The sequence below is a fragment of the Petaurus breviceps genome, unplaced genomic scaffold (assembly GCF_028583685.1).
Source record: "Petaurus breviceps papuanus isolate PSGF00001 unplaced genomic scaffold, PetGlider_PUasm1.0 77, whole genome shotgun sequence".
NCBI lineage: Eukaryota > Metazoa > Chordata > Mammalia > Diprotodontia > Petauridae > Petaurus > Petaurus breviceps.
Window position 1 is genome coordinate 5,551,428 of NW_027186492.1, and position 24,403 is coordinate 5,575,830.

Below are 24,403 nucleotides of genomic sequence, written 5' to 3' on the forward strand. Positions count from 1 at the left end.
TTCTTTCATTTGTTTGGATCTGTTTAACAGCATCTGGATTTCTCATAAAGTCATTAGCTTCCATTTGCTCCAATCTAATTCTGAAGGAATGATTTTCCTCAGTGAGCTTTTGAGATTCTTTTTCCATCCGGCAAATTTGGCTTTTTAAGGCATTCTTTTCCTCATTGTCTTTTTGAGCCTCTTTTGACATTTGAGTTAGTCTGTTTTTTAAGGTGCTATTTTCCTCAGTCAGGCTGTTGACTCTCATTTCGTAATTTTCTTGCATCATTCTCACTTCTCTTCCCAATTTTTCCTCTATTTCTCTTAGCTGCTTCTTAAGGTCCTCTATGGCCTGTAACCAGCTGGTATTTTCCTTTGAAGCTTTTGGTGGAGAAGTTCTGACTTCACTGACTTCTCCTGTTCCATGCTTTGCTCCTTTTTGTCCCCCAAATAGGAGTCTAATATTGGATTCTTCTGTTTACTTTGCTTCCTTTGCCTGGTCATGTTGTCATGTTACCATTCAATTACTTGACTTTTGGGCTTTTTGCCGCAGTAGGACTCTGGTACCAGATAGGGGAGCTTCGTACCAAATGCTGGGGTTTTCTCAGCTGCTGGAGGTATTAGTTGGGTGCCCTCTCTGAAGCCTCCACACGCTCTGGCAAGCTGGTCACACACCCCAGGACCCACCCTAGACCATAATCCAGATCCAAGTAGGTTAAAGCAAGAGCGATTACCCTTTAGACTGGTCACTTGGTCCCCCTACACTCTGCAGGCCCGGAGCTGAAGCTGCCTCGTGGCAGTGGCTGAGCTACAGCCCTCAGAGGCTTCTTGCCCAGGGGGCAAAAGCCGACACACTCCCAACTACTGGGTCCCCAAGTCTAGCCTGCACTGACCTCTCACTTTGTCCTTCGCATCTATGTGTTGATAATTCTGGACCTCCACAGCTGCTGGTGATCTGAAGTCCCTCCAGCAGGTGGCTGGTCAGGCCCGCCCTGGAGCTAAAACCTCAGCATGGAGCTGGGCTGGGCTCCCAGAGCACTGCACTGGCTGCTTGCTGCCAGCCTGCCCGGCTGTCCCCAGCGAGAGGTTAGTTTGTCTGTGTCATTTTGTGGGTTCTGTAGCTCCAAAGTTTGTTCAGAGTCTCCTTTTACATGGATTGGAGGTGGTGAGAGCTGGAGACGCGCAGAGGTTTCTCCTCCGCCATCATTACTCTTGTCCCCCCACCTTTGATTTTCATCTATCCTATGATCCAGCCAAACTAGAGTACCTAAATAAATTTAATGCTTTCCCACCCTCCATACCCCACCCCTCTAACCAGACAGTTAACTCCTTGAAAACAGGAGTAATTATTTTCCCTCCCAAATTTATGTATGTCCTAGCACTTGTCACATCTATAACATATCCACTTTTTATCACATTTGCTAATTTGCTGGATGTGAAATTAAACAGATGCACAAGCAGTGAGGGTACTGTGCAAAAAAACATTGGTGCTAGAGTCAGGGGACTTAGGTTCAAATTCTACTTGTGATGTTTACTGTCTTTGCGATTTTTGGTAAGTCACTTCCCATCCCTGGGTATGGGTTTCTTTATCTGTAAAATGAGAGGGTAGACTAGATGACCTCAGAGGTTTCTTCCCATTGTAAATTATGGATTCTTTGTTTTGATTTGTATTTCTCTTATCATTAGTGATTTGGAGCACTTTCATAATGGTTGTCAGTTAATTTTTGAGGGCTGTTTGTTGACCACTTATCCACTGGGGAATCACAGAATTGCAGAATTTGAGAGTCAGATGGCGCCTATTGTGGTTTGACTCATAACTGAAAGGAATCCCCACTATTACATACTCATTAGGTTCATTCTTTTTTTTTTTTTTTTTTTTTTTTTTTTTTAGCAATTGGGGTTAAGTAACTTGCTCAAGGTTACACGGCCAGTTATTATTTCTGGGTATGGTGCTGAGTATCTGAGCCCGGATTTGATCCAGGTCATCCCAACACTGGAGCCGATGCTCTTACTCGCTGAGCCACCTGGCCGCCCCTAAGCAATTGGGGTTAAGTAACTTGCTCAAGGTTACATGGCCAGGTGTTTCTGGGTGGGTGCTAAGTGTCTGAGCCTGGGATTCGATCTCCAGGTGTTCTCAACACTGGAGCTGATGCTCTTACTCGCTGTGCTACCTGGCTGCCCCCATTAGGTTCATTCTTGTTTGAAAATCCTCCTCTGAGGAGGACACCAACACCTCTCAGCACAGCCAGTTCCACTTCCAGACGGTTCCAGTAGCTGGGAAGTTTTCTCCAGCATCAAGCCCAAGTTTGCTTCTTTGCAGCCTCTCTCTGTTTCCGATTTTTTCCTCTGAAGTCCCCAAATTTCAAGCCAGGTCCTTTCATTGCCAATCCAACACTTACCGCTATGCTGAGCTAGGGAGAGGCTGGTGCTGCTGTTCCTGTGAGGCAGTGTCCTGGTGGCCCTTTGGATTCCCTCCTGCTGTCTCCCGTTTCTCCTCCCCAGATATTAGAGTAGGATACTGTTTAGAGCTTATGACTTCTATCCTTTTCCACTGCAGCTGCTAAGTAGAGAGTGATTTGATGATTTTTTGGCCACTTTTTTCATATTTTAGCTATTTTTTTTTTTGTCCTGTGTTTCTTGACATGTTGCAGTAGAGGTTATTGGACCTGATTAATCCTGCCATCTTCCCAGAAGTCAGTTTCACTACCTTATAATCACACTGCCAGTATTTAAATGATTAATGGAATGTTATCAAGTGCTAATATTTTGAAATCTATGAAACAAAGGGGAGAGATTAATAGTGACTGGTGGTATTATAGGTAGAACTCTAGAAGACATAGAATTTGAGATGGACTATGAAAGATTTACTAGAATTTGACTTGGGTTATATAAAGAACCTTTGTGTAAGGTGATGATACTGTTGATCTGCTTGGAATGGACTTATGCTTTGAGTTTTTTCAGTAGTACCCTTAAATCTTGCAGTACATATTACAAGATGACTTGGCCATTGTGAGGTTGTGAAGGCCATTATAGCTGTGGGACTGAGTTTATTTTTGGTGGAAAGCTAATTGGGGCACACGTATTTGTTATTATATAGTGTTAATGAGTTAAATCTCAACCATTTAGCCAGAATGCGAAATAACTACAAGAAGAGGCAACGTGATTGAATGTTGAAAGAATGTTATGGGGAATCAGCAGACCATTGTGTGACCCTCAGTGTTTACTATATTTAAAGCACTAGGATAGAGATATTGACAATCCCTGCCTTCAAGGATTCAACAATATAGTTGGGAAGGTAAAGCACATTAAGTTATTATATAACAGTTCAATATAGCAATATAATAATGTCTCTATCAGTGAAAAGGAAGTTAATGACATATTTTATCTGACTTGGCTACGTAGCACTCATAGAATTGTTTAGGATGTGTCTTACTTACCCTGCTTTGCCTTGGTATATTCTCTCCCTTTTGTCTCCTCTTCTAGGTGGTTGGCCTGCCAGATTATAAAATCTCCTGGTTAATACTGGGGAAGTATGTAACTGATACAGTGGTTAAAGCTTTTGCCCTGGGTTTGAATTCAACCTCATATACCTTCTAGTTTTATGTCCCTTGGAAAGTCACTTAACTTTGCTGATCCTCATTGTTAAATTGGGGATGATGATAATTATCCTGGAAGTTCTGAATAAATGTCATTGATAATCATCATCTTCATTCGTGCTAAGGGCTAATAATTATCCAGTAATGATTAACATATTGACATCTCTTCTTAATATGATTAACTAAGAAGTCCAAGAGAAGGTAGAATTTCCATTGATAGTGAAGGAATGTAAAATGAGTACTATGTAAAGTAATAACTAAAACAATTTTTGAATCTTATTAAAAAACAATTTAAAACAATTTTACCCTTTGAATTTTATTTAGTTTCAAAGTTTTCACATTCTTGTGGGAAAGGGCATTGTTATGGATGTTTTATTTGCAGCTCTTCTACATGGCCAAGAACGATCATTAAAAAATTAGCAGGAATTACATGTCTTACTAGGAAATTAATAGTACAGATTTTGGGTATAATAACAATTTGAAGCTGTATGGATTGGTTCAATGTTTTTAGATATACTGGTGAGCTTGTTTTTAAAATTAATACTTTCGTTGTGACCTAATTTAGAATCAGCTTCCTTTTGTAGCCAATTGCTAATAATCACTAAAACTTCTTAAAATGAGCATTTTCACATATCTCTTCTTGGCGTGAACTCAGAATATTTCTTTGTCATTTAAAAATGTAGAATTGCTATTGTCACACAATTCCAATTTCATTGCTACGAACTAGTGTTCTTGATTTGACAAAAAGCATTAAATAATATTCATCTTAGTATATGTGCATAATTTAGGAATCCAGATGCTTGTCCCATAACATCTTTTACTTCAAAACTTGACTTCATGCTGTCATAGAAAGTAGAGGATTTGTATTCTGAAATGTCCCTCTGCATAGGAAAAGCTATAAAATTAGGTTTTTTTTCCTATTCTTGTTCTCTTTTTTTCAAGTAATATACTTCATTCTTAATTGTGTGGTTCACTTCCCATATTATTAGTTACTGTGCCTCTCCAGCATATTACTTTTAGTATTCAAAAATGTCATAACCTATTACTTGTCTGTGTATGAATAAATTATATTTCCTAAAATAAGAAGGAAGAAAGGAACAAGCATTTTTTTTCTCAAGAAGCCTACTTTTTTTGAAATTTATTTTTAGTTTTCAACATTTGCTTTTATAAGATTTTGAGTTCTAAAATTTCCAACCCTCCCTCCATTCTTGCCTTCCTAAGATGGCATGCAGTCTGATATAGGGTATACCTGTATAATCATATTAAACATATTTCCACATTAGTCATGTTGTAAAAGAAGAATCAGAACAAAAAAGAAAAAACAATGGAAAGAAAAAAAGAAAAAACAACAAAAGAGAAAATAGTATGCTTCAATCTGCATTCAGACTCCATAGTTATTTCTCTGGATGTGGATAGCATTTTTCCTCATGAGTCTTTTGGAATTGTCTTATATCATTGCAGAAGAGCTAAGTCTTATCAAAGTCAGTAATCGCACAATGTTGCTGTTACTGTGTACAGAGTTCTGGTTCTGCTTACTTGATTCAGCATCAGTTAATGTAAGTCTGTCTACTATGCCAGGCTAATAATATAAAAATATTAATATTCATTAATAACAGATCATTGATAACCAAATCCATTTTAAGCTGTCAGGTAAGCAGCTATGCAGGGACATTGAAAAAAAAAAGTTTGTCTCATTAGTTCACATACTGTGCTTACACAGTCAAAATGCATCCATGATAATGTTTCCTAATTAAATCTAAGGGGAATAATTCAGATTTGATTTAGAGGGTTGTATTAAATTAAGTTTAAAATTAGTTACTAAGTTACTGAATAGAAGCAGCATAAAAACAGCAAACAGATTTTTGGAGGGATTTATTCCTAAGAATTTGCTCAAGTTATTTAACTAGTGTTCAAAAGAACATAAAACAAAATATCTTTCTAGGGCAGGGGCAAGGGGATTTCAATGGGTTGTAAACTTGGATGGGGGAAAAAATACCTCAAAAACTTTTTCAGTATATAATTGATTTGCTTTGTAATCCTATACATTTTATTTTATCCATTTAAAAACATTCTTCTCAGAAGGAGTGTGTAGGCTTCACCAGGTTGCCAAAAGAGTCCATGGTAGAACTAAGGTTAATACCTCTATTTTTTTTTTAAACTTTAAATTAAATTTTATTTTTTTCAATGAGCAAAACCTTTTTCTCTTTTCTACTCTACCTTGTTGAGAACAAAAGAAAAACAGAACCTATGTTACAAATACATAAAGCAAATTTCTGTGTTCACTATGTTCAAAAGAAAAACTCTGTATGTATACACATATATAGCCATTCTCTATGTGTATATATATATACATGTATGTTCATAAACACATGTATACATTCTGTTCTCTCAGTCTTTCATCTCTCTATCAAGATGTGGATAGTACATTTCATCATTAGTCCTCTGAGATGATAGCTGATGTTATGCTGATGAGTTATATGTTTTTTAAGTTGTTTGTTTTTACTAAATTGTTGTCATTGTATACATTTTTTTCCTGATTCTGTTCACTTCTCTCTCCATCAGCTCATTACAGATTTTCCTAGGTTCCTTTGAACCTGTTCCCTTCATTATTTCTTACAATAAAATAATATCCATCACATTAATATACCATAACTTGCTTATCCATTCCCCAATTGATGGGTGTCCCTTCTGATTCCAATTCTTTGCTAACTCAAAAAAGAGTTATAAATATTTTTGTTTATCCTTAATGAGAGTTTATTTTGCGTCAGACCAATTCCTCCCTTAATCTTCTTTTCAATTCTCCCTTTTCTTTCCTAATTCCTTGTTGAATGAAATGTAATACCTCTATTCTAATAGTTAAAATTTTAGAATATGCAAGTAAGCTTATCATCTTGGTTCATAGAGATTTTTCTTTTCTTTCCAAAGAGTTTTTTTTATAGGTAGTCTAATTTAATAAAACCTTTGACATTCCGCTAAGAGTAGGAAGCTGGTTTCCTGCTCTGTTTCCCCTTAACAACAGCTGTATTTGACCTCAGCATAACCTTTTGTTGCTAAGACATTTTCTCTTTGTTGTTGGTTGTACCCCAAATTGAGATATCTTTTCTTTTTAAAATTTTTTTAATTTTAATTTTTTTCTTTTTTGGAGAGGGAAGGCAGGGCAGTTGGGGTTAAAGTGACTTGCTAAAGGTCACCTGGCTAGTAAGTGTTAAGTGTCTGAGGCCAGATTTGAACTCATGTCCTCCTGACTCCAGCGTTGGTGCTCTATTCACTGCATCACCTAGCCACCCAGAGATATCTTTTCTTTAATATACTAAGAGAAAAATATGATATCTAGATTTATACTTCCAAGTACTTGTTGGTGACAATAAGAAAATATTCTCTTAATCAGGGACAAATTAAGTTCTCAGGATATCCTTACTGATTTTACATAACTAGAAGAGGATAATCTCAGTTATTAAAAATATAAATTAAAATATTTTGAAAGGAATACATTTTCATTCAGATAAGTATTAAGATACAAAGTGAGTTAACTAAATGCAAACATTCTAGTTCAAAATAAGATTGTACAAATGTATCACAAAACTTTGCAACAGTAATCTCCAATTTTTTTTGAATATGTACCCTATCTATAAAAACTTTTTGATCCCATGTCCTCAATATTATATTTGTAAATTAGATATGTTACCGTGTTTCCCCGATAATAAGACACTGTCTTATTATATTTTTTTGGACAGAAAAACACCAGAGGGCTTATTTTCAGGGGAGGGCTTATTTTAATGAACAATGACAGCAATTTTAATGAACAGGTAAATGAGAACAAAAAAATATACCTTTATTCAATAAGCAAATCACTGGGGAAGAACAGGATGACGCGCTCACTGCTGCAGCTCTGATTGGATGCAGCTCCGAGCGCGGCGTGGGTTTCACAGGGGGGAGGGACGGTGCATACAGAGGGTACCGTAATGTAGCGTGTAGCGCAGGGGATCACCTTCACTACAGTAGCAATCTCAATAGGGCTTATTTTCGGGGGAGGGCTTATTTTAGAGGAATCTTACACAGTAAGGGGACGGCTTATTTTCGGGATAGGTCTTATTAGGGAAACACGGTATATACTATAGTACTGTATATCATAATATATACAGTATATATGTACATATGCAATATATTACTTATAAACATAAAAATGAAAAGCATCATAAAGATGAAATAGACAATATTTTAAAAGTTTATTTTAATTGTACAAAAGTCTTTGCTCACACTAAAATTATTTAATGAATTATTTATATAATTATTTTTGAAATTTTGGTTTTAACTCTTTCTTATTTAGCAGTTTATAGGTCTTAGAATCTAAGTTCATTTTATTTTAATACTTGGTTTTAGTGGTTGTCATAGCTGAAAAAGACACCTCAGAAAGATACATTGATCCAAATAGGAGATGTGCTCTAAACACAAGATCAGTGCTAGTTTTGTAACCTTAGTTGAAGATGTTAGGGAATAAGGCAATCCCAGAAGACCCTTCATATCCAGGTCCCTGCATCTGAGTCCCTGAAAGCCTCAAGGTACTAGATAGACTAGAACAGAGTTGTCAGACATGTGGCCTACAACACTTCCAGCTGAGGTCTGAACCAGACTAAAATGTAATTGGGAAATATTTAACAGCATGAATAAATTAATAAAAAATAACTGTTGTTGGAAATACCAACTTGGAAAAGCAAAAACACAATTGATATAAAAAATCTGATATCAAAAGAAATTTATTAGGGAGAAATCCCGAGTAATTGATTACTTCCTGCTAGAAAGTGGACTCAGGCCTTCTTGTGGAAGGAGGAGCCCTGGATACCAAAGCCTAGAAATTTTTTTACATTAGTTTGGTGCAGACACTCCTTTCAGAGGATTGATTGGTTCGATCTCTTCTGGGTACACCTCTCCATTATCATACATTATTACTAATGAGGCTCTAATTCTGTTAGGTAAGATACATAATACATGAGGTTCATTAAGCAAGCCCAGTAATAACCCTGTAATACTGACCCCTCACCAGTTTAATCTAGATGTGTCCTTATCTGGGCCTTTGAGTCCCAAGGCCACTATCTACTTTCTAATTGGTCAAATCCACCTGCTGTTGCTAGCTTCTTTTTATTTTACTTTATTTCACTTTTAGTATTATCTAGGAGTTATGTGGGTACTGGGAATACAACTTCTTCCCAAAGCTACTGTCTGGTGTGCTATCCCCACTTTTATCAGTAGCCTCATTTCAGCAATTTTGTAGTCCTGTGGAAACTTAATTCTTCGATAATTCTCATACTATATTAACATGTGTGGTTTTCTAAGTCAGTATATGGCCTGCAGGGATCCTTGTGTATAGTGTAATGGTTCTTGTTTCTGTTTGAATTTGACAGCACTGTCCTAGAAAGCTTGTGCTTCTGGGGATTGAGATTGAAAACTAGGTGCTTGCTTCATCTGCTGGGTATCTTCTGGGCATGTGCCATCCTCCACTAATGTGAGGCCACAGAGTTAACATCAGATGTGATTTCAGTCTGACCTGGAAGACCTGATCACCAGAAATGTACCGAGCTAAAGGAAGATGATGTTCTCATAGTTAGAAGCCTTGGTGTACACACTAACATTTCAAATGCTTGGACTTCCAGCTGGCCTTTTCTCTCAGTCCTCATTCTGCTTGATTTCTGCAGCTTTTGATGCTGTCCACCACACTTTCCTCTGGGAAGCTCCCCTCATGGCTTCTTCAATAGCATTGTTCTCCTTTGTCTCCATGTCTGTCTGCATCTGCTTTTTTGTTTCCAGTCTCTCTTGCTAGATAAAGATACCCAAAATGTGAATGCCCCTTAAAGCTCTAGCCTGGGCTCTAGTTTCTCTGTACTTCTTTAATGATCTCAGCAGCCCTCATGGGCTGCCCTCATGTTGTAACTGCCAGATCTTTATGTCTCTTAACTAATCTCTCTCAATTCCAGCCCTACATCATCATCTGCCTGCTGGGTTTAGCCACCTGGAAGTGCCCCATTGACGTCTCCAATTCATCCTGTTAAAATAGTCAGCCTCCTTCCTAAATCCAACTGTCCTGCAACTTTGTTGCCTCTGCTGAGGGCACCATGCTTCTTTCAGAGGTTTATCATCATCTCTTTCCTTTATATGTAATTAGTTGCCTAGACTTGTATTTTTTATTGCCACAGGATTTCTCAAATTGATCCTTCTCTTTGTACTTACATAATCACTGCTTTAGTTTAGATCTTTCTTACCACCATTACATAAACCTCTTAACTGATTTTCCATATCCATTTTCTTACTTTTAAGGTGAGAAATTGAAGCATATAAGGAGGTGTCCAGGGAGCCCATATTATCATTTCTCACCCATATATATTCCTGCACTTCTTGTTCTCCAGGACTCATTCCACATGATGAAATCTACTCTGAAACTCTCACCTCCTCAAATCATTTCCCATCCTGGCTGCAAGACTTCATTGTTTCCATGCTCCCTTCCTCTGCTTTTCATTTTATTTTTAAGGTATTGCCTTCCTCCATTAGATTGTGAACCCCTTTGAGGGCAAGGACTGTCTTATTCCTGTCTTTTCATCCCCAGGACTTAGCCCTGTGTGCGACACTTAGTAGGCACGTAATAAAATGTTTATTGACTGACTGACTCTGTCCATATAATCTGCTCTTTGCACTGTTGCCAAAATGATTTTTGTGAGACATGGCAGTTCATGTTGTTCTCTGTTCTATATTGCATTTAGGATAAAGTAGGAAATCCTCAGCCTGACACTTAAAGCTTTCCACAGTTTTGATTCTTTCCAACTGTTCCAAATTTACTTCCTATAACACTCCCCTATATGTAATCTGTATTCCATCCAGTCTAGCCTAATAGCTGTTGCCTGAACTTGAAATTTCATTTTCTGCCTCTGTTCCTTTGTACAGACTATTCTTGTGTTTGGCATGTCCTCCTTCCTTACCACGGCCCTTAGGATCTTTATCTTTCTTCAAGGTTCAGCCAAGCTTCCCTCCCTCTTTGAAGTATTTTCTGATTCTTCCTCTCCTTTCTTCCATTGTTGATGTGCTTGCTGTCCTTATGTTTTTTTATAATTACTTATTTGTGTATGTGTTTTGTTTTCCCAGTAGATTATAAGGTCCTTAAGGATAAGTTGTGTTTTTTTTTCTTGGCATCCCCAGGTCCCAAGATGGTAGTTAATAAATACTTGGATTGACTTTTACTAGATTGTTCTGTTATGAATTCTTTTTACAGTTATAATTCAGGTATAAAAATAGTGATTCCCTGTTTCTTATCTGCTCCTCTTTTCCTCCTACTCCTCAGTATGTTGTCCTCAAAGTTAAGAATCTTTTTTAAAAAACCACATTAGAAAACTATTGTTGCCACAGAATGAAAAGCAAACCCCAGCAAAGATCTTTTATCCTGAGGGCGTCCTTTGTAAACATTTGTTAGAACACATACTGTTCTGTAGTTTCTAGTGCCTTTTATGACTAATAATAAAGTAACAAATGGATGCCAATGGTTCTACTTTGTGTATGGTTCTGTAAACTTTTAGAGTGTAGTTGTGCTTATTTGCAATGACTTCTTTTTTAGACATACTAGTCTATTCTTTTTAATTTGATAAGCATTTAATAAGTACCTACTACGTCCAAAGTTCTACGCTAGGTGCTGAGGCTACAGATAGAAAGATGAAATCATTTCTTTCCTCTTGTAACTTATATTCGATGAAAGGATAAAATGTGAACACAAATAAGTAAGTACCAGGAAGATTAAAAATGGATCTGGCTTCCCTACAAGATGCAGATAATGTTTCATCTTGCATGACTTTTGTCTTTCTCCTTTCATAAATTTACTAGATGGTCTACCAGTTGCTCTTCTGGCATTGCAAGTATAATAGTGGAGCACATGAGTTGTCCATTGAGTCCTTCATTTTTGCCACATTTCTAGACATTATGCTTTTTTTATGATGTCCTTTTTTTTTTTTTTTTTTAATTGGTTCTTCTCTACCATGTATCCCTCTATTGCCTTCTGGGTGTTACTTTTTAAAAGATTCTGATTTATTAGTGTTCCATGACTCACAACCATGAAGTAGAATTACTAGTAGAATACTGGTATTAAGAAACTAGACCTTTATTTTAAGGAGAAATTTGGGAGCATTAAGATAACTTTGCAGTTTCCCTGAAGCAGTATAGTCCACTTTCCTCTTGATATTTAGTTCTGTGCCCAACTTGTCTTTTTGTACGTTCTCTTTAAGATACACGCACACACACACACACACACACACATGATATAATATGACACGTTCCCTCATCCTCCCCTTCTCTGTTACTCAAAGTATCTCAATATCTACATCCATTATTTCTTCTTATCTCAGAAATTTCATTCAAAATGGCTACAAAATGCATAACATTTCTGGGAGTTAATAACACAGGAATACACTCAGGATTTCTGTAAACACAACTACATAACACTTTCAGCAATATAAGCTTATTAAATGAAGAAATATTCATTATGTTTAATTCTCACCAATGTAATAAAAATTATGGTATTATTAAAGCAGGAACAGGACTAAACACCTTCAGGATATTTTCTTTTACTTTTCCAAAAACACTGTAGTCTGCTGTTTCTTTTCCTATTTAACTCTTTGTTCTCTGTTTCTTTTGCTTACTTCTTGACCCTTAAATTTGTGGTATTACCCAAGATTTTATTCTCAGCCCTCTTGCATTCTCTCCTTTGTAGTGACATTTATTTTCTCAGCTTCAAGGTTCAGTACTACACAAATGATTCTTTAAACTGTATCTCTAACCCTGTAATTTCTGTGTCTAATCTATCTCTCTTAACTTGAGCCCCACATCTCTGACTGCCTGTAGGACATTTTCATCTGAATTTGCTCTGTGTAACTCAAATTCAACATGTCTGAAGTCAAGCTTATTATTTTTCTCTCCGAAACTGTTTCTTCTTTTGACTCCAGGTTGTGGGCTGGTGTGCTGTGATGCAGATCCTGGGCAGTTTGAGTTGACTTTTTCCCCAGGTGGACTGGTTTGAAACCCACCTGTGGACTCTGGGAAAGGGATATAGAATTATATCTATTAAGAAGGAGGCCTCTGAGATCTCAGGGAACCTCTTTGGGGATTGCTTTTACTTGAGAATCATTGAATTTGTTTTTTGTTTGTTTGTTTTTTTTTGCTTCTCCACTTCCACAGCCACCAGGCTATGGTGCTTCTATTGGAACTATTTTATGCAAAGATTTCACCCTCATTCTGTAGTTTCTCTTTTATTTGTCCTAACTTTTTGATGTTTTTATAATAAAAATCATCTATTTAACTTTTTGACATTTCTTTCTCTTGGCTGGCTATGAATTGTCTACAGAACTATATGCATGAAAGATGCCTCCCCTTATTCTGTGTGTGTGTGTTTATGTTAGGTTCACTTTTCTGTTTAGAGCCATTCCTTGATCTAAAACTGTCGTCTTCAAAACTACTTCCTGGTTTTTTTTGGCAGTTTCTTTTTTTTTTTGCTTTTCGGGGGGGGGGGGCAGTTGGGGTTAAGTGACTTGCCCAAGGTCACACAGCTAGTTTTTGTGTTAAGTATCTGAGGCTGGTTTTGAACTCAAGTCCTCCTGACTCCAGGGCCGGTGGTCTATTCACTGCGCCACCTAACCGCCCTGTTTTTAGCAGTTCTTGATAAGGGACTGTTCTCCAATTGTTTATGGAATATTGAGCTACTTTATTTTCTAATTTTTGCATATCTAATTTTGTCCACAGATGCAGTTTTCTGTTTTTTAATTAGTGCTAACTAATTTTGTTGGTTAATGCTTTTTAATTTAGTTTGAACTATTTTTTTTTGTCTTTGTATCTCAGATCCCTAGCAGTTCCTTATACAATGTAGACAATAAATGTTTGTAAGTTAAATTAAATTGAGTTGGTAGTGATAGACTCTTTTTGCTCCAGTGTTTTTAAATTATTTTTTTCTTGATATTCTTGACCTTTTTCTCAAAAACTTTTATTTAATCTTGTTTTCATAAAGTAACTTCTTAGTAATTTACTGTGGTACTAAATCTTAGTTTAGTGACACTAAATTAATATAGGTGGTACCATAATTTTTATTGTGCTGGTAAAGCTTAGCAATGAACAAAGAATATTTCTCTAATTACTTAATAAGTCTATATTTCTAAAAATTTTGTAGTTGTATTTGAGTCTTGAGTGTTTTTTTGTGTATTAATTCTTAGACACTTTATACATTTTGTAACCATTTTTAGTGACATTTCTTGTTCTATCTCCTCCTGCTTAGATTTGATAGTAACATACAGAAAGGCTGGTGATTTTTCTGAACTGCTTGTATTGAATTTGTAAATTTTTATTTAATTTAATCATTTTTATTGAATTTCTGAGATTCTCAAAGAATACAGTTTTATGGAGAGCAAATAGACATAATTTTACTTCCTCTTTTCCTAGGCATATATGCTGAGCATATTTTTCTTTTTTAAAAATTAATTAATTAATTTTTAGTTTTTAACATTCACTTTTATAAGATTTTGAGTTCTAAATTTTTCTCCCTTCCCTCTGTTCCCCCCTTCCCAAGATGGCATGCAATCTGATATAGGCTATATGTGTACTATCATATTAAACATATTTCTGCTTTAGTCATGTTATGAGAAAAGAATAAGAAAAAAGGGAAAAACAATGAGAGAAAAAACAAAAAAAAGTAAATAGTATGCTTCAAACTGGATTCAGATTCCATAGTTCTTTCTCTGGATGTGTTTGCAATTGACTTAGATCATCGTATTGCCTCAGCATCTTTTTCTTGTCTTACTGTTATAGTTAGTATTTCTAAAACAATATGAAACAATAGTGGGGACACTGGACATCTTTGCTTTAACTTTTTTTTCATTGGGAAAGGTTCAGGAAATCTTAGGTTCAAAGTGTCATTTTTGATAGTACACTACTAGTGTGTTGTGATCACAGACGAATCTTTTGACATTCTAGCCTAAGTCTTAATCTCAAATTTTTAAGAAGTGATGAACAAAATATATATAGATAAGATTTATATCATCAGGGACCTTGGTTTATATTAAAGTTGGTTAATATGTATGTCTTATCATAGAGCCTTGACCAGCATGAAAACAGCTAGTTTTATGGGTTTATATAATTCCTATATACTTTAATATTTAAATTTAGCCTTGTAGATAAGTCCTAAATATTTTTGGAGCTACAAAAATTAACATTGTTGTTATCAGTGCTCCAAATTAATATAGCTACTATCCATTGCTATCTTAATTTTACTTTTTTTTTTGTGCTTCTGCTCCCCATATCATTAGAGTAAGAACACATGTTGTTTTATTCCTTTTTGAATAGACATTACTTACTTAGGAAAATCTAACAAAGCAATAATAAAGGAAAGAAAGAGCAAAGGTTATTAATAAATTTCAAAACTTCTTTAAGAGGCAGTTGGGCAACTATACAAATGTTACTCATTGCATAGCAACTTCATATTTCAGAGAATCTTGTGATCTCATTTTTGTGGATGTTTACATGGGTACTTCCTCTCTTTGTGCAGCTTGTAACCTCTCTGATGGTAAGTCCTCTTGTGAGATTGTTGAAAATGCCATAAGATCATAGATGTTGATTTGACAGGGAACTTAGAAGTCATCTAAACCAACCACCTAATTTTTCAATTGAGGAAACTGAAACCCAAATAATAAGGAATATTGTCTAAGGTCACACACCTGGTAAGGGGGTGATACCTCAAATTCTAACACTTTCTCCATTGTACCATCCAGTCCTTTCATAATCTACCATAGAGGATCTATCCTACATGCCAGTGTTATTTCTTGGATTATTTACTGTCATGGATGCCATCATAGTGTCTGGACTTTCTGTCTGTCACACTGTTCTTGCGATGCCTCTTTTTGCTCATATGTCAATGCTCTTAATGTGTTTTGTCCTCTTAAGTATCTGCCGCATGCCTACCGTTGCCCTTTGGTTCATTTAAAGTTTTGATTATTTGTAGATCATAATGTTCCATAATTTATAGTCATATGGCATCATGCCACCCATAATGTTTCAGTGGGAAAATGGAGTCTTCAATAGATTAAAATTTTTTTTCGGGGGCGGCTAGGTGAATAGAGTAGAGCACCGACTGTGGAGTCAGGAGGACTTGAGTTCAAATCCAGCCTCAGACACTTAACACACACACACACAAAATTAGCTGTGTGACCTCGGGCAAGTCACTTAACCCCAATTGCCCTCCAGAAAGCAAAAAAAACCCCAATTTTTTCGATGAACATTTTTGTTTGCGTTAGAATAGGGTCTGTGAGCATTTGTTTAAAAAATATATAACTGCCTTCAGTATAATTGAATTTCTTTGTAATCCAATGTATTTTATTTTATGCATTTAAAGACATTCTGAAAAGGAGTCCATAGACTTTACAAAACTTGCCACAGTTTTCTTACTCTCCATATTAGAGAGTATTAGAGTTTGCATCTCTCCAAATGATGTCTTTTAACTATAAGATCTTCAGAACAGTTGTGAACCAGGTATACTTTCATTAATGAAAAATGATTAAGTAATTAGTATCGCCTTCTCAAAGGTTTTTAGCAAGTCATTCATTACCATGTATATTAAAATGTAAGCTCCTTGATGTCAGAAGTTTTTTCTTTGTATTCCTAACTTGTAGCATGGTGCCTAGTATGCTGTTGCAGAAGAATATAACCAAAAATCTAGACAAAATTTATCAATTTCAAACCAATGTCAAAGTTTATCAATTTCAAATAATGTCCCTTTAATTTGCTTATTCTGAACTTTTTACTTTAGCAAATTAAGCAAGGAACTGAATTGTAAAACATTATTAAATACAGTAATCCTGGGAGGTGTTTTTATTGATGCTATTTCCAAATTTATCTGATATTTTACCCTCAAGGAGATTTCTTAAGAGTATAAGTCACAGAGAAGATATCAGTATGTATAGTAGAGGAAGTAAGAACACTGTAAACTCCCTATGTCGGTGAAATAACAGAGCCTGTCAAAATAAATAAAATAAGAATCTTAGATTAAAAAAAAAAACTTGACTCCACTTCAGTTTTGGTGCTTCTTTTCCTAGTCCTTATTTAAGGGAACCAGAATTGGTCTTAAAAATATCTTAAAAAAGCAAAAATAAATAAATAAAAATCTAATAGAGCGGCTAGGTAGCGCAGTGAATAGAGCACTGGCCCTGGAGTCAGGAGGACCTGAGTTCAAATATGGCCTCAGACACTTAACACAAAAACTAGCCATGTGACCTTGGGCAAGTCACTTAATCCCAATTGCCCCACCTTCTCCCCTCCAAAAAAAAAAGCAAAAAAAATAACAAAAAAAATCTTAAGAATAAAGGTAAATTTGAGAAAAGAATAAAGCCACATGCCTCTTGCATCATCTACTTTTTTATATTTCCTTGACCTTTTTTTCTTAGTTGGGTGCTACCTGGAAGTCATTTAACTTGGGTCATTTTCTCTTTTGAAAAATGGAAATAGACATGAGGCCTAGAGAAGTCAAACTTTGATTGGTGGTTCATTTAGACATTAAAAGCCCTAAACTGCATCCTGTGCTTCTGAGTCGTGAGATTATTTTGTGATAAATGGAGGAAGGCATCATGCTGCAAGGTCAAAGAGCATTGGTTCTGGAGTCAGAGAACCTGGACTCCTTTCCTCTTAACTCTAATGCTCATACATGGATAATCTCTGGCAAATCAAGCTCCCAGGGTTTCAGTGCCCTAATCTATAAAATGAGGAGGTTGGATTAGATGTCCTAGGAGAGGTCCCTTCTTACTCTACATCTACTATCTATATGTAGTGGATGGAAAGGCTCTCCTTGAAGATTTCCTTGGCAAGATTAATTCCTCATAGAGGCAAACTGTTTGTTAACAAGGTTAACATGAATGGAGCCTGTGTCATGTTACTGGTAATCAACAATCCTAGTGGATATTAGAGTCTTGGAGGCCTGGCACATTAGTAGGTGCTTATTCTCTTTCCTCCTGTCTCCTCCCTTCTTTCTTCCCCCTTTCAATTTAAAGTTCTTTTGATTTAGATTTGTAATCAATAATAATAATAATTTTTATATAGCACTAAGTACCAGGGACTATGCTAAGTGCTTTATAATTATTATCTCATTTGATCCTCACAACAACTCCAGAAAGTAGGTGCTGTTATTAACCCTGTTTTACAGATGATGTAGATGAAACAAGCAGAGGTCAAATGACTTGCCAAGGGCCACAAAGCTATTAAATGTCTGGGACAGGATTTGAACTTAGATCTTTTTGACTCCATCCAGCACTCTGCCTCAGTCTTTGCAAGACTGGCAAATACATTCTTAGTAGACCTTGTTAGGTAAACTTCATCTCTAGTCTCTCCATCACTAACCAGGAGTCATTCCTATAGTTTAAGCTGTGGTCCAAAAATCTAAGTTCCATTCCTAGATACTGCCTTACTTTTTTTTTTTTTGTCATGATCAGTTTTCATTTTAGTGGCATTTATTTTTTTCCCCCAATTACTATGTAATTTCTTAAATGGTATTTTATTTTTACTAATTACGTGTAAATACAAATTTTAACATTCATTAAAAAAATTCCAGATTTTCTCCCTCACCACCCCCCAAGATAGCAATTTGACCCAGGGTATATATGTGTAATCATGTAAAACATATTTCTATATTAGTCATATTGTGAAAGAAGAAACAGACCAAAAGGAAAAAAACAACACAAAAAAAACCCACAAAAGTAAAAATAGTGTGCTTCAATCAACATTCAGACTCTATCAGTTCTTTCTCTAGATGTGAATAGCAATTTTCCCCATGAGATCTTTGGAATTATCTTAGATCATTATATTACTTGGAACAGCTAAGTTATTCATAGTTGATCATCATACAATGTTGTTTTTACTGTGTATAATGTTCTCCTGGTTCTGTTTACTTCACTTTACATCAGTTTATGTAGTTCAGACACTGTCTTACTAACGAATTCATTAGCTCTTCTACCATTTGAAGTATGAAATTATTCAACCATGTCAGAAATAAGGCTTTGGGCAGAAGAGAGAGCTTCAGTCAGTAAACATTTATTAAGTAACTGCTCTGTGACAGGCTTTTATAAGTTTTTTTTTTTCAGTTTACTTTCCTCTTTACCCTCAGATCAAAACTGGTGATGCTTTTCCTTATAGCTCTTCTGGTCTTTGAGAAAATAAAAAAGTAAGGTCAGGGATCTGCCCATAAGTTTTCTGTGTACGACAGGTTTTTTTTTTTTTCTCAAGCTTTTGACTCTTTAGATCAGGCTTCCTCATGCTTTCTGAACACTCATTTCTAGCTATGTATTGCACAGCATTCATGTACATAGTTCCAGATGTCATTGCCTTTATAGACAAATCTAAACAATTTCTAAAACCCACATTTTGATTGGTTTTAGGCTTATCTTAAGTATTTGAGGTACAATATTTTGAGGGAAGTAGGCTTTTTGCTGTTATCATTAAGTGAATTATTAGTCTAATATGAACCTAGTTCCCAGCATCTGTTTTCTTGTTTTAGATTATATGTAATAAGAAAACTGAATATTCCTTGCAGTTCTAAAAATGTTGATTCTGAGTTTGTATAGTGTCCTAAAGTGAAAAGAGTCAGTGTGATAAATAAAGGAATCTTTCTTAAGAAATTAAATTAAGCAACTGTGTTGTGGTTGCCACAATGCTGATATTTTTAGTGTAGATATATTTAATACTGGAAACTATTCTAAAAGAACTGACTATTCTGAGCTTTCTTTTACATCCTTCCTTTGTTATTTCTCTTATTTGAGTATCTAGGGGAGGAAATGGAGATTCCATTGTCTCTGATTCTGAAACTTGTTTGAAATTATCGGTATCTGTCTTATTAGCCTCTTGTTCAGGAATTCTTGTCTGTGTGAGGTTTACAAAAGACAGCTACGCTATGGGTTGCGTTAGGGAGGTTCTTTGTACTTCTTCCTTGACACTCAAGCATAAGTGAACTAAAATGAAGGAAAGGTAGTTTGGCTGAACATTGGGAAGTGATTCCTAAATGTATTGCTCAGAAAGGTAAACCCTATATACCTGGTAGTTTGGGAGCATCTCTAAGAGGACACCAAAGATAAATTTGACCTCCAGTTTTGCCCAAGGTTGATTGTTACTGGTATTGTTTTGATATTTATACATACATACATATGTATATATATATACACATGTGTGTTAGCACTAGACAAAGGAAAAGTAAACAAAATAATAAACTATACACTAATCATGTGAAGGGTAATTTTTTTTCCTAAAGGTTCATTCTAATGCCTCATCGAGGCATGGGGTAACTGAGCTCTAGAAAACTGTGGCACCCTATTAATATAAAAGGACAAGGGGAAGGAAAGATGACTTATGAGGTTGGTAGTTTGGAGGAAAATTCATATCTAATAAAGGGATAAAAGGAGATGGCAAGTGACAAAATAGCCAATTCTGAATATGTGAAATTAAAAGCATTTACACACAAAAAAACCATCCTTGTGGTTAGAATACAGAGAGAAATCAAAGATGGAGGGGAAAAAGTTTTTGTAACAGATATGATTGATAGAGTTTTAACAACCAGGATTTACAGGAATTTGATATAAATATATGACCAAGAGCCAATCTTGTATAGATAAATGATCAGAGAATACAGTTTTCCAAAACTTTAAAAAAAGAAATGGAAGGGCAGCGAGGTGGGACAGTGTGAATAGAGCACCTGCCCTGAAGTCAGGAGGACCAGAGTTCAAATATGACCTCAGACACTTAACACTTAGTAGCCATGTGACCTTGGGCAAGTCACTTAACCCCAATTGCCCTGACTTCCCCCCTTGAAAAAGCGAGAGAGAGAGAGAGAGAGAAATGGAAGTGATCAGTAACTAAGTAAAAATATTTCCAATCAGTGACAATTGGAAATAAACAGATTAAAGCAGAAGGTTTTGCCTTTCACACACTTTTGATTGACAAAGGTAAGACCAGGTCAGCATTGGGAAAATATTGTGGGAAGACAGGCACAATAATACATTACTAATAGAACTACGGATTCCTTCAGCTTTGTTATGGAAAACAATTTGAAACTGCTAGAAAAGTGACTGAATTGTTTATATTCTTTGATGAAGTGAAACTGCTGTTGGGCATATACTCCAGGGACAGAGAAAAAGGTCCCATGTATGTTAAAATATTCATAGTGGTACTTTCCATGGTGTATCAACAATGCAATGTTTACAATGCCTATGGTAACTATAAATATGCTGATATGGTTATTTATCACAAAATATAACATACTCTACATGGGGGACAAAGCTAGAACATTTATTCAGATACCAGAAAACTGAGTCCCAAAACCAAAAAGTCAGAGCCATCACAGTAGCTATAGAGTTGGCACATGTAGTCAATGCAATAAACACCCACATTCTCAAGCCTTCAAAACAGAACAGGCTACCTCAGGCAAAGGTCCTCTTATCTTTATTCATGGCAACTGCTCAGCATCCACGCAGCTCGCTCCCAGCAGCTCTGGCCCCCTGCAGTTCCTGTCCCCAACAGCCCTCAGCAGGAGTCCTTAGCAGAAATTCTAGCTGGCTCAAAAAAAAAAAGGAGTTCGTGCTGCCGCTGCCGCCATGCTTTCAGTTACCACACTGACTCTAGCTTGGCTCCAGCTTCTTCTTGCCCCACCCTTTCCTGGTATGTCAGCAAGTTCAAGGGGCATGGAAGATCTTCACATCCCATAACCATTACACATGACTACCAAAAAACCCGTGTAGTAATGTGGGTACCACTTCATTGGGTAATGACTGAACAAATTGTGATCTATAGTTCTTTCCCCATAAGAAATGTTGCCAAGGAGGTAAGCAGCACAAGAAAGCATAATATACACACAATGACCACAGTTATGGAAAAGTAACATTTAAAAGACCTCGGAATTTAGATCAGTGCAGTGACTCCAGAAGACTGATAATGAAATAGTCATCCTTTCTTTTGGAGGAATAGTGAGCTACAGGTGTGGAATGCTGCATATCCTGTCAGGCATGGTCATTGTATTGCTTTTTAAAAAAATCTGTACTTTGTTACAAGAGAAGATTCTAAATGGTGTGAGGATGAGCCTGTTGGGAAACAGCTGTATAAAAAGGCATCAGTGTAAAAATTGGACTGGGACAAAAAGATGTTTTATAGCTAGCATTTTTTTTTAAACCAACCCTCCCCCCCCCCCCCATGGAAATAAAAGATGGAAGAAAGCATTACACTGGGACTAGTGAGAAACTATGACATTCAATTGCTGTTCTTGCTATGTAAGTTAAGGAGGGATGGAATGACCACCCTCCCCAGCCCTAGTTTTCAGCATACCTTAATCTCTTCAACTAAAATATTTCTTATCTGGAACTAATGAAAATGTGCTTTATTTGCTCTTGGAAAAAATTTAACAAATGTAGAATGGGGGGAGGAGGGGAAAACCTATGCCAGTGGATTGCCAGTTCTGGCAAGTCTCAAAAAATTAGAAAATCTTTATGTATGGTCTGGTGAAGGGGTGGGGAACCTGTGGCCTCGAGGCCACATGTGGCCCTCCAGGTCCTCAAGTGCAGCCCTTTGACTGAATCCAAACTTCACAGAAGAAATCCCCTTAATAAAAGCATTCGTTTTCTATAAAACTTTAACTTAGTCAAAAGGCCACAAGTAAGGACCTAGAAGACCACATGTGGCCTTGGGACTGCAGGTTCTCCACTGCTAGTCTGGTGATTGCTGTAAGTTTATCCTCCAAGTGCCAACCTACCTGAGTTCTTTGAAGTTAGTAACTAGCATATTGTCCATAGTGTGGTGGATTTTCCTTTTTTAAGTGATTAGCCTTGACAGTAGACATATGAAAAATACCCTTGGTTGTTGTTTGTTGTTCTTTGTGTTTAAAGGTGCCAGAGTCTAGGTACTCTCTTGATCAGATCAGCTCCTTTCCCTAGCATTAACAGGCCCACAGAATCTAGCACCACCACCCTTAGCACATCTAGCCTCCTGTCATTACTCTGTTCTGTGTACTCTAATGAACTATTCTCTGTCCTCTCTATACACCCTCCAATTTCCCTTTCTATTGCTCTTACTCTTTTCTGTGTCTAATGCCTGACCTTATCCTTTGAAACCCCACTCACATGTCACCTCCTCTTCCATGAAGTCTTCCCTGATCCTTTCCCCAGGACTTGTGTTACATGTGTATGGCTGCATTCCAGTACACATGCTGTAATTCGTCAGACCATATAATTAGAGATTTAGAACTGGAAGGGACCCTGGAGATCATTGGGTCCAACTCCCTTGGCTGGCAATCAAGTGTTTGTGTCTTATCCGTTTACTAGATTGTCAGTTCCATAAGGGTGGGGGACATTTCTTGCCTTCACTTTATGTCTTTCTTTTTTTTTTTTTTTAAGTAATTGGGGTTAAGTAACTTGCTCAAGGTTACACGGCCACTTATTTTTTGGGTATGGTGCTAAGTTATCTGAGCCCGGATTTGATCTCTAGGTCATCCCAACACTGGGGCCGGTGCTCTTACTCATTGAGCCACCTGGCCTCCCCAACTTTAAGTCTCTCTTGCAATTAATACAATGTTCTGCACTTAAAAAAATATATTTGTAGATATTTGATCTTGTCTTGTAGGGAAATCTACCAGTGTTGAAAACCAGTTTTGATCTTAGGTACTTGCAAACTCTAAATTCGTGATCCTGTGATCTGTAATTTATAGTATTAACCTTCCTGTGTAATATTCTTCTCGTTTAATTTTCATTTTATTTTTTTCTCAATTACACACGAACCAAAATTTTTAACATTCTTAAAAAAAAACAACTTCTGAGTTCCCTATTCTTTCCTTTCCTCCTTCCTCCTTTAGAAAGCAAGCAATTTGATATAGATTATACATGTGCAGTCATGCAAAACAGCTGTGCAATTTTCTAAGTGATTTGGCCAGGGCCGAGTAATTAGTATGTAACAGAGGTAGGACTTAAACAGACCTTCCTTTCTTTGAGGTTAGTGCCTTAGATCAGGCTGCAGATTCAGCACAATAGTGTTTGAATTTGGTATTTGAATTGTAAAAGTGGTCATACTCAAAAGGCTACTAAAATCCTTTCTTACCTTGTTCCTCAATTTATAAAACTTTCTTTGGGCTTTTTTTTTTTCACCTAAAGACTTCACTATAAACATAGCGATGTATTTAAAAAATCAAGTTAATGGGAGAGATTTTTTTCTAATTATGTATAAAAACAATTTTTAACATTCATTTTTAAAAAATTTGAGTTTCAATTTTTCTCTCTTCCCCAAGAAGGCAAGCAGTTTGATATAGGTTATACATGTGCAGTTATGCAAAACATATTTCCATATTAGTCATGTTGTGAAAGAAAATACAGACAAAAAAACTCCCAAGAAAAATAAAGTTAACAAGAAGTATGATTCAATCTGCATTCAAACTCCATCAGTTCTTTTTTTGGGGTAGAGAGCATTTTTCATCATGAGTCCTTCAGAATTATCTTAGATCATCATATTGTTGAGAATAGCTAAGTCATTCACAGCTGATCATCATACAATATCGTTGTTACTTTGTGCAGTGTTCTCCTGGTTCTGCTCACTTCAGTTTGTATCAGTTTATATAAAATCTTAGTGATCTTCCAAGGTGAGAATAATTTACTTTAACCCCTGAAACCTACTTTTTTTTTTTAAACCAGAGTGTCACAGTTTCTGTTTCTTTGCTTACCAAGATTGTGATCCATCATGGATGATATGTCAACAGAAGAAATTCAACTAAGGGCTCACCAGGTGACTGATGAGGTAAAACATTTTATTGAAAG

At 36.3% G+C, this 24,403-nt stretch overlaps 1 protein-coding gene across 3 annotated transcripts in view; it reads left to right on the top strand.

Moving 5' to 3' along the window:
• Positions 1–24,403, top strand: part of SNAP23 (synaptosome associated protein 23) — a 55,473-nt gene that overhangs the window by 9,629 nt on the left and 21,441 nt on the right. For 2 of the 3 annotated variants that reach the window (XM_069105856.1, XM_069105857.1), the window contains exon 2: positions 24,281–24,383. In XM_069105856.1, the coding sequence (XP_068961957.1) occupies positions 24,327–24,383 (57 nt within the window). In that variant the 5' untranslated portion in view covers positions 24,281–24,326. The remainder of the gene's footprint in view (positions 1–24,280; positions 24,384–24,403) is intronic. The other variant, XM_069105858.1, reaches the window with a different exon arrangement.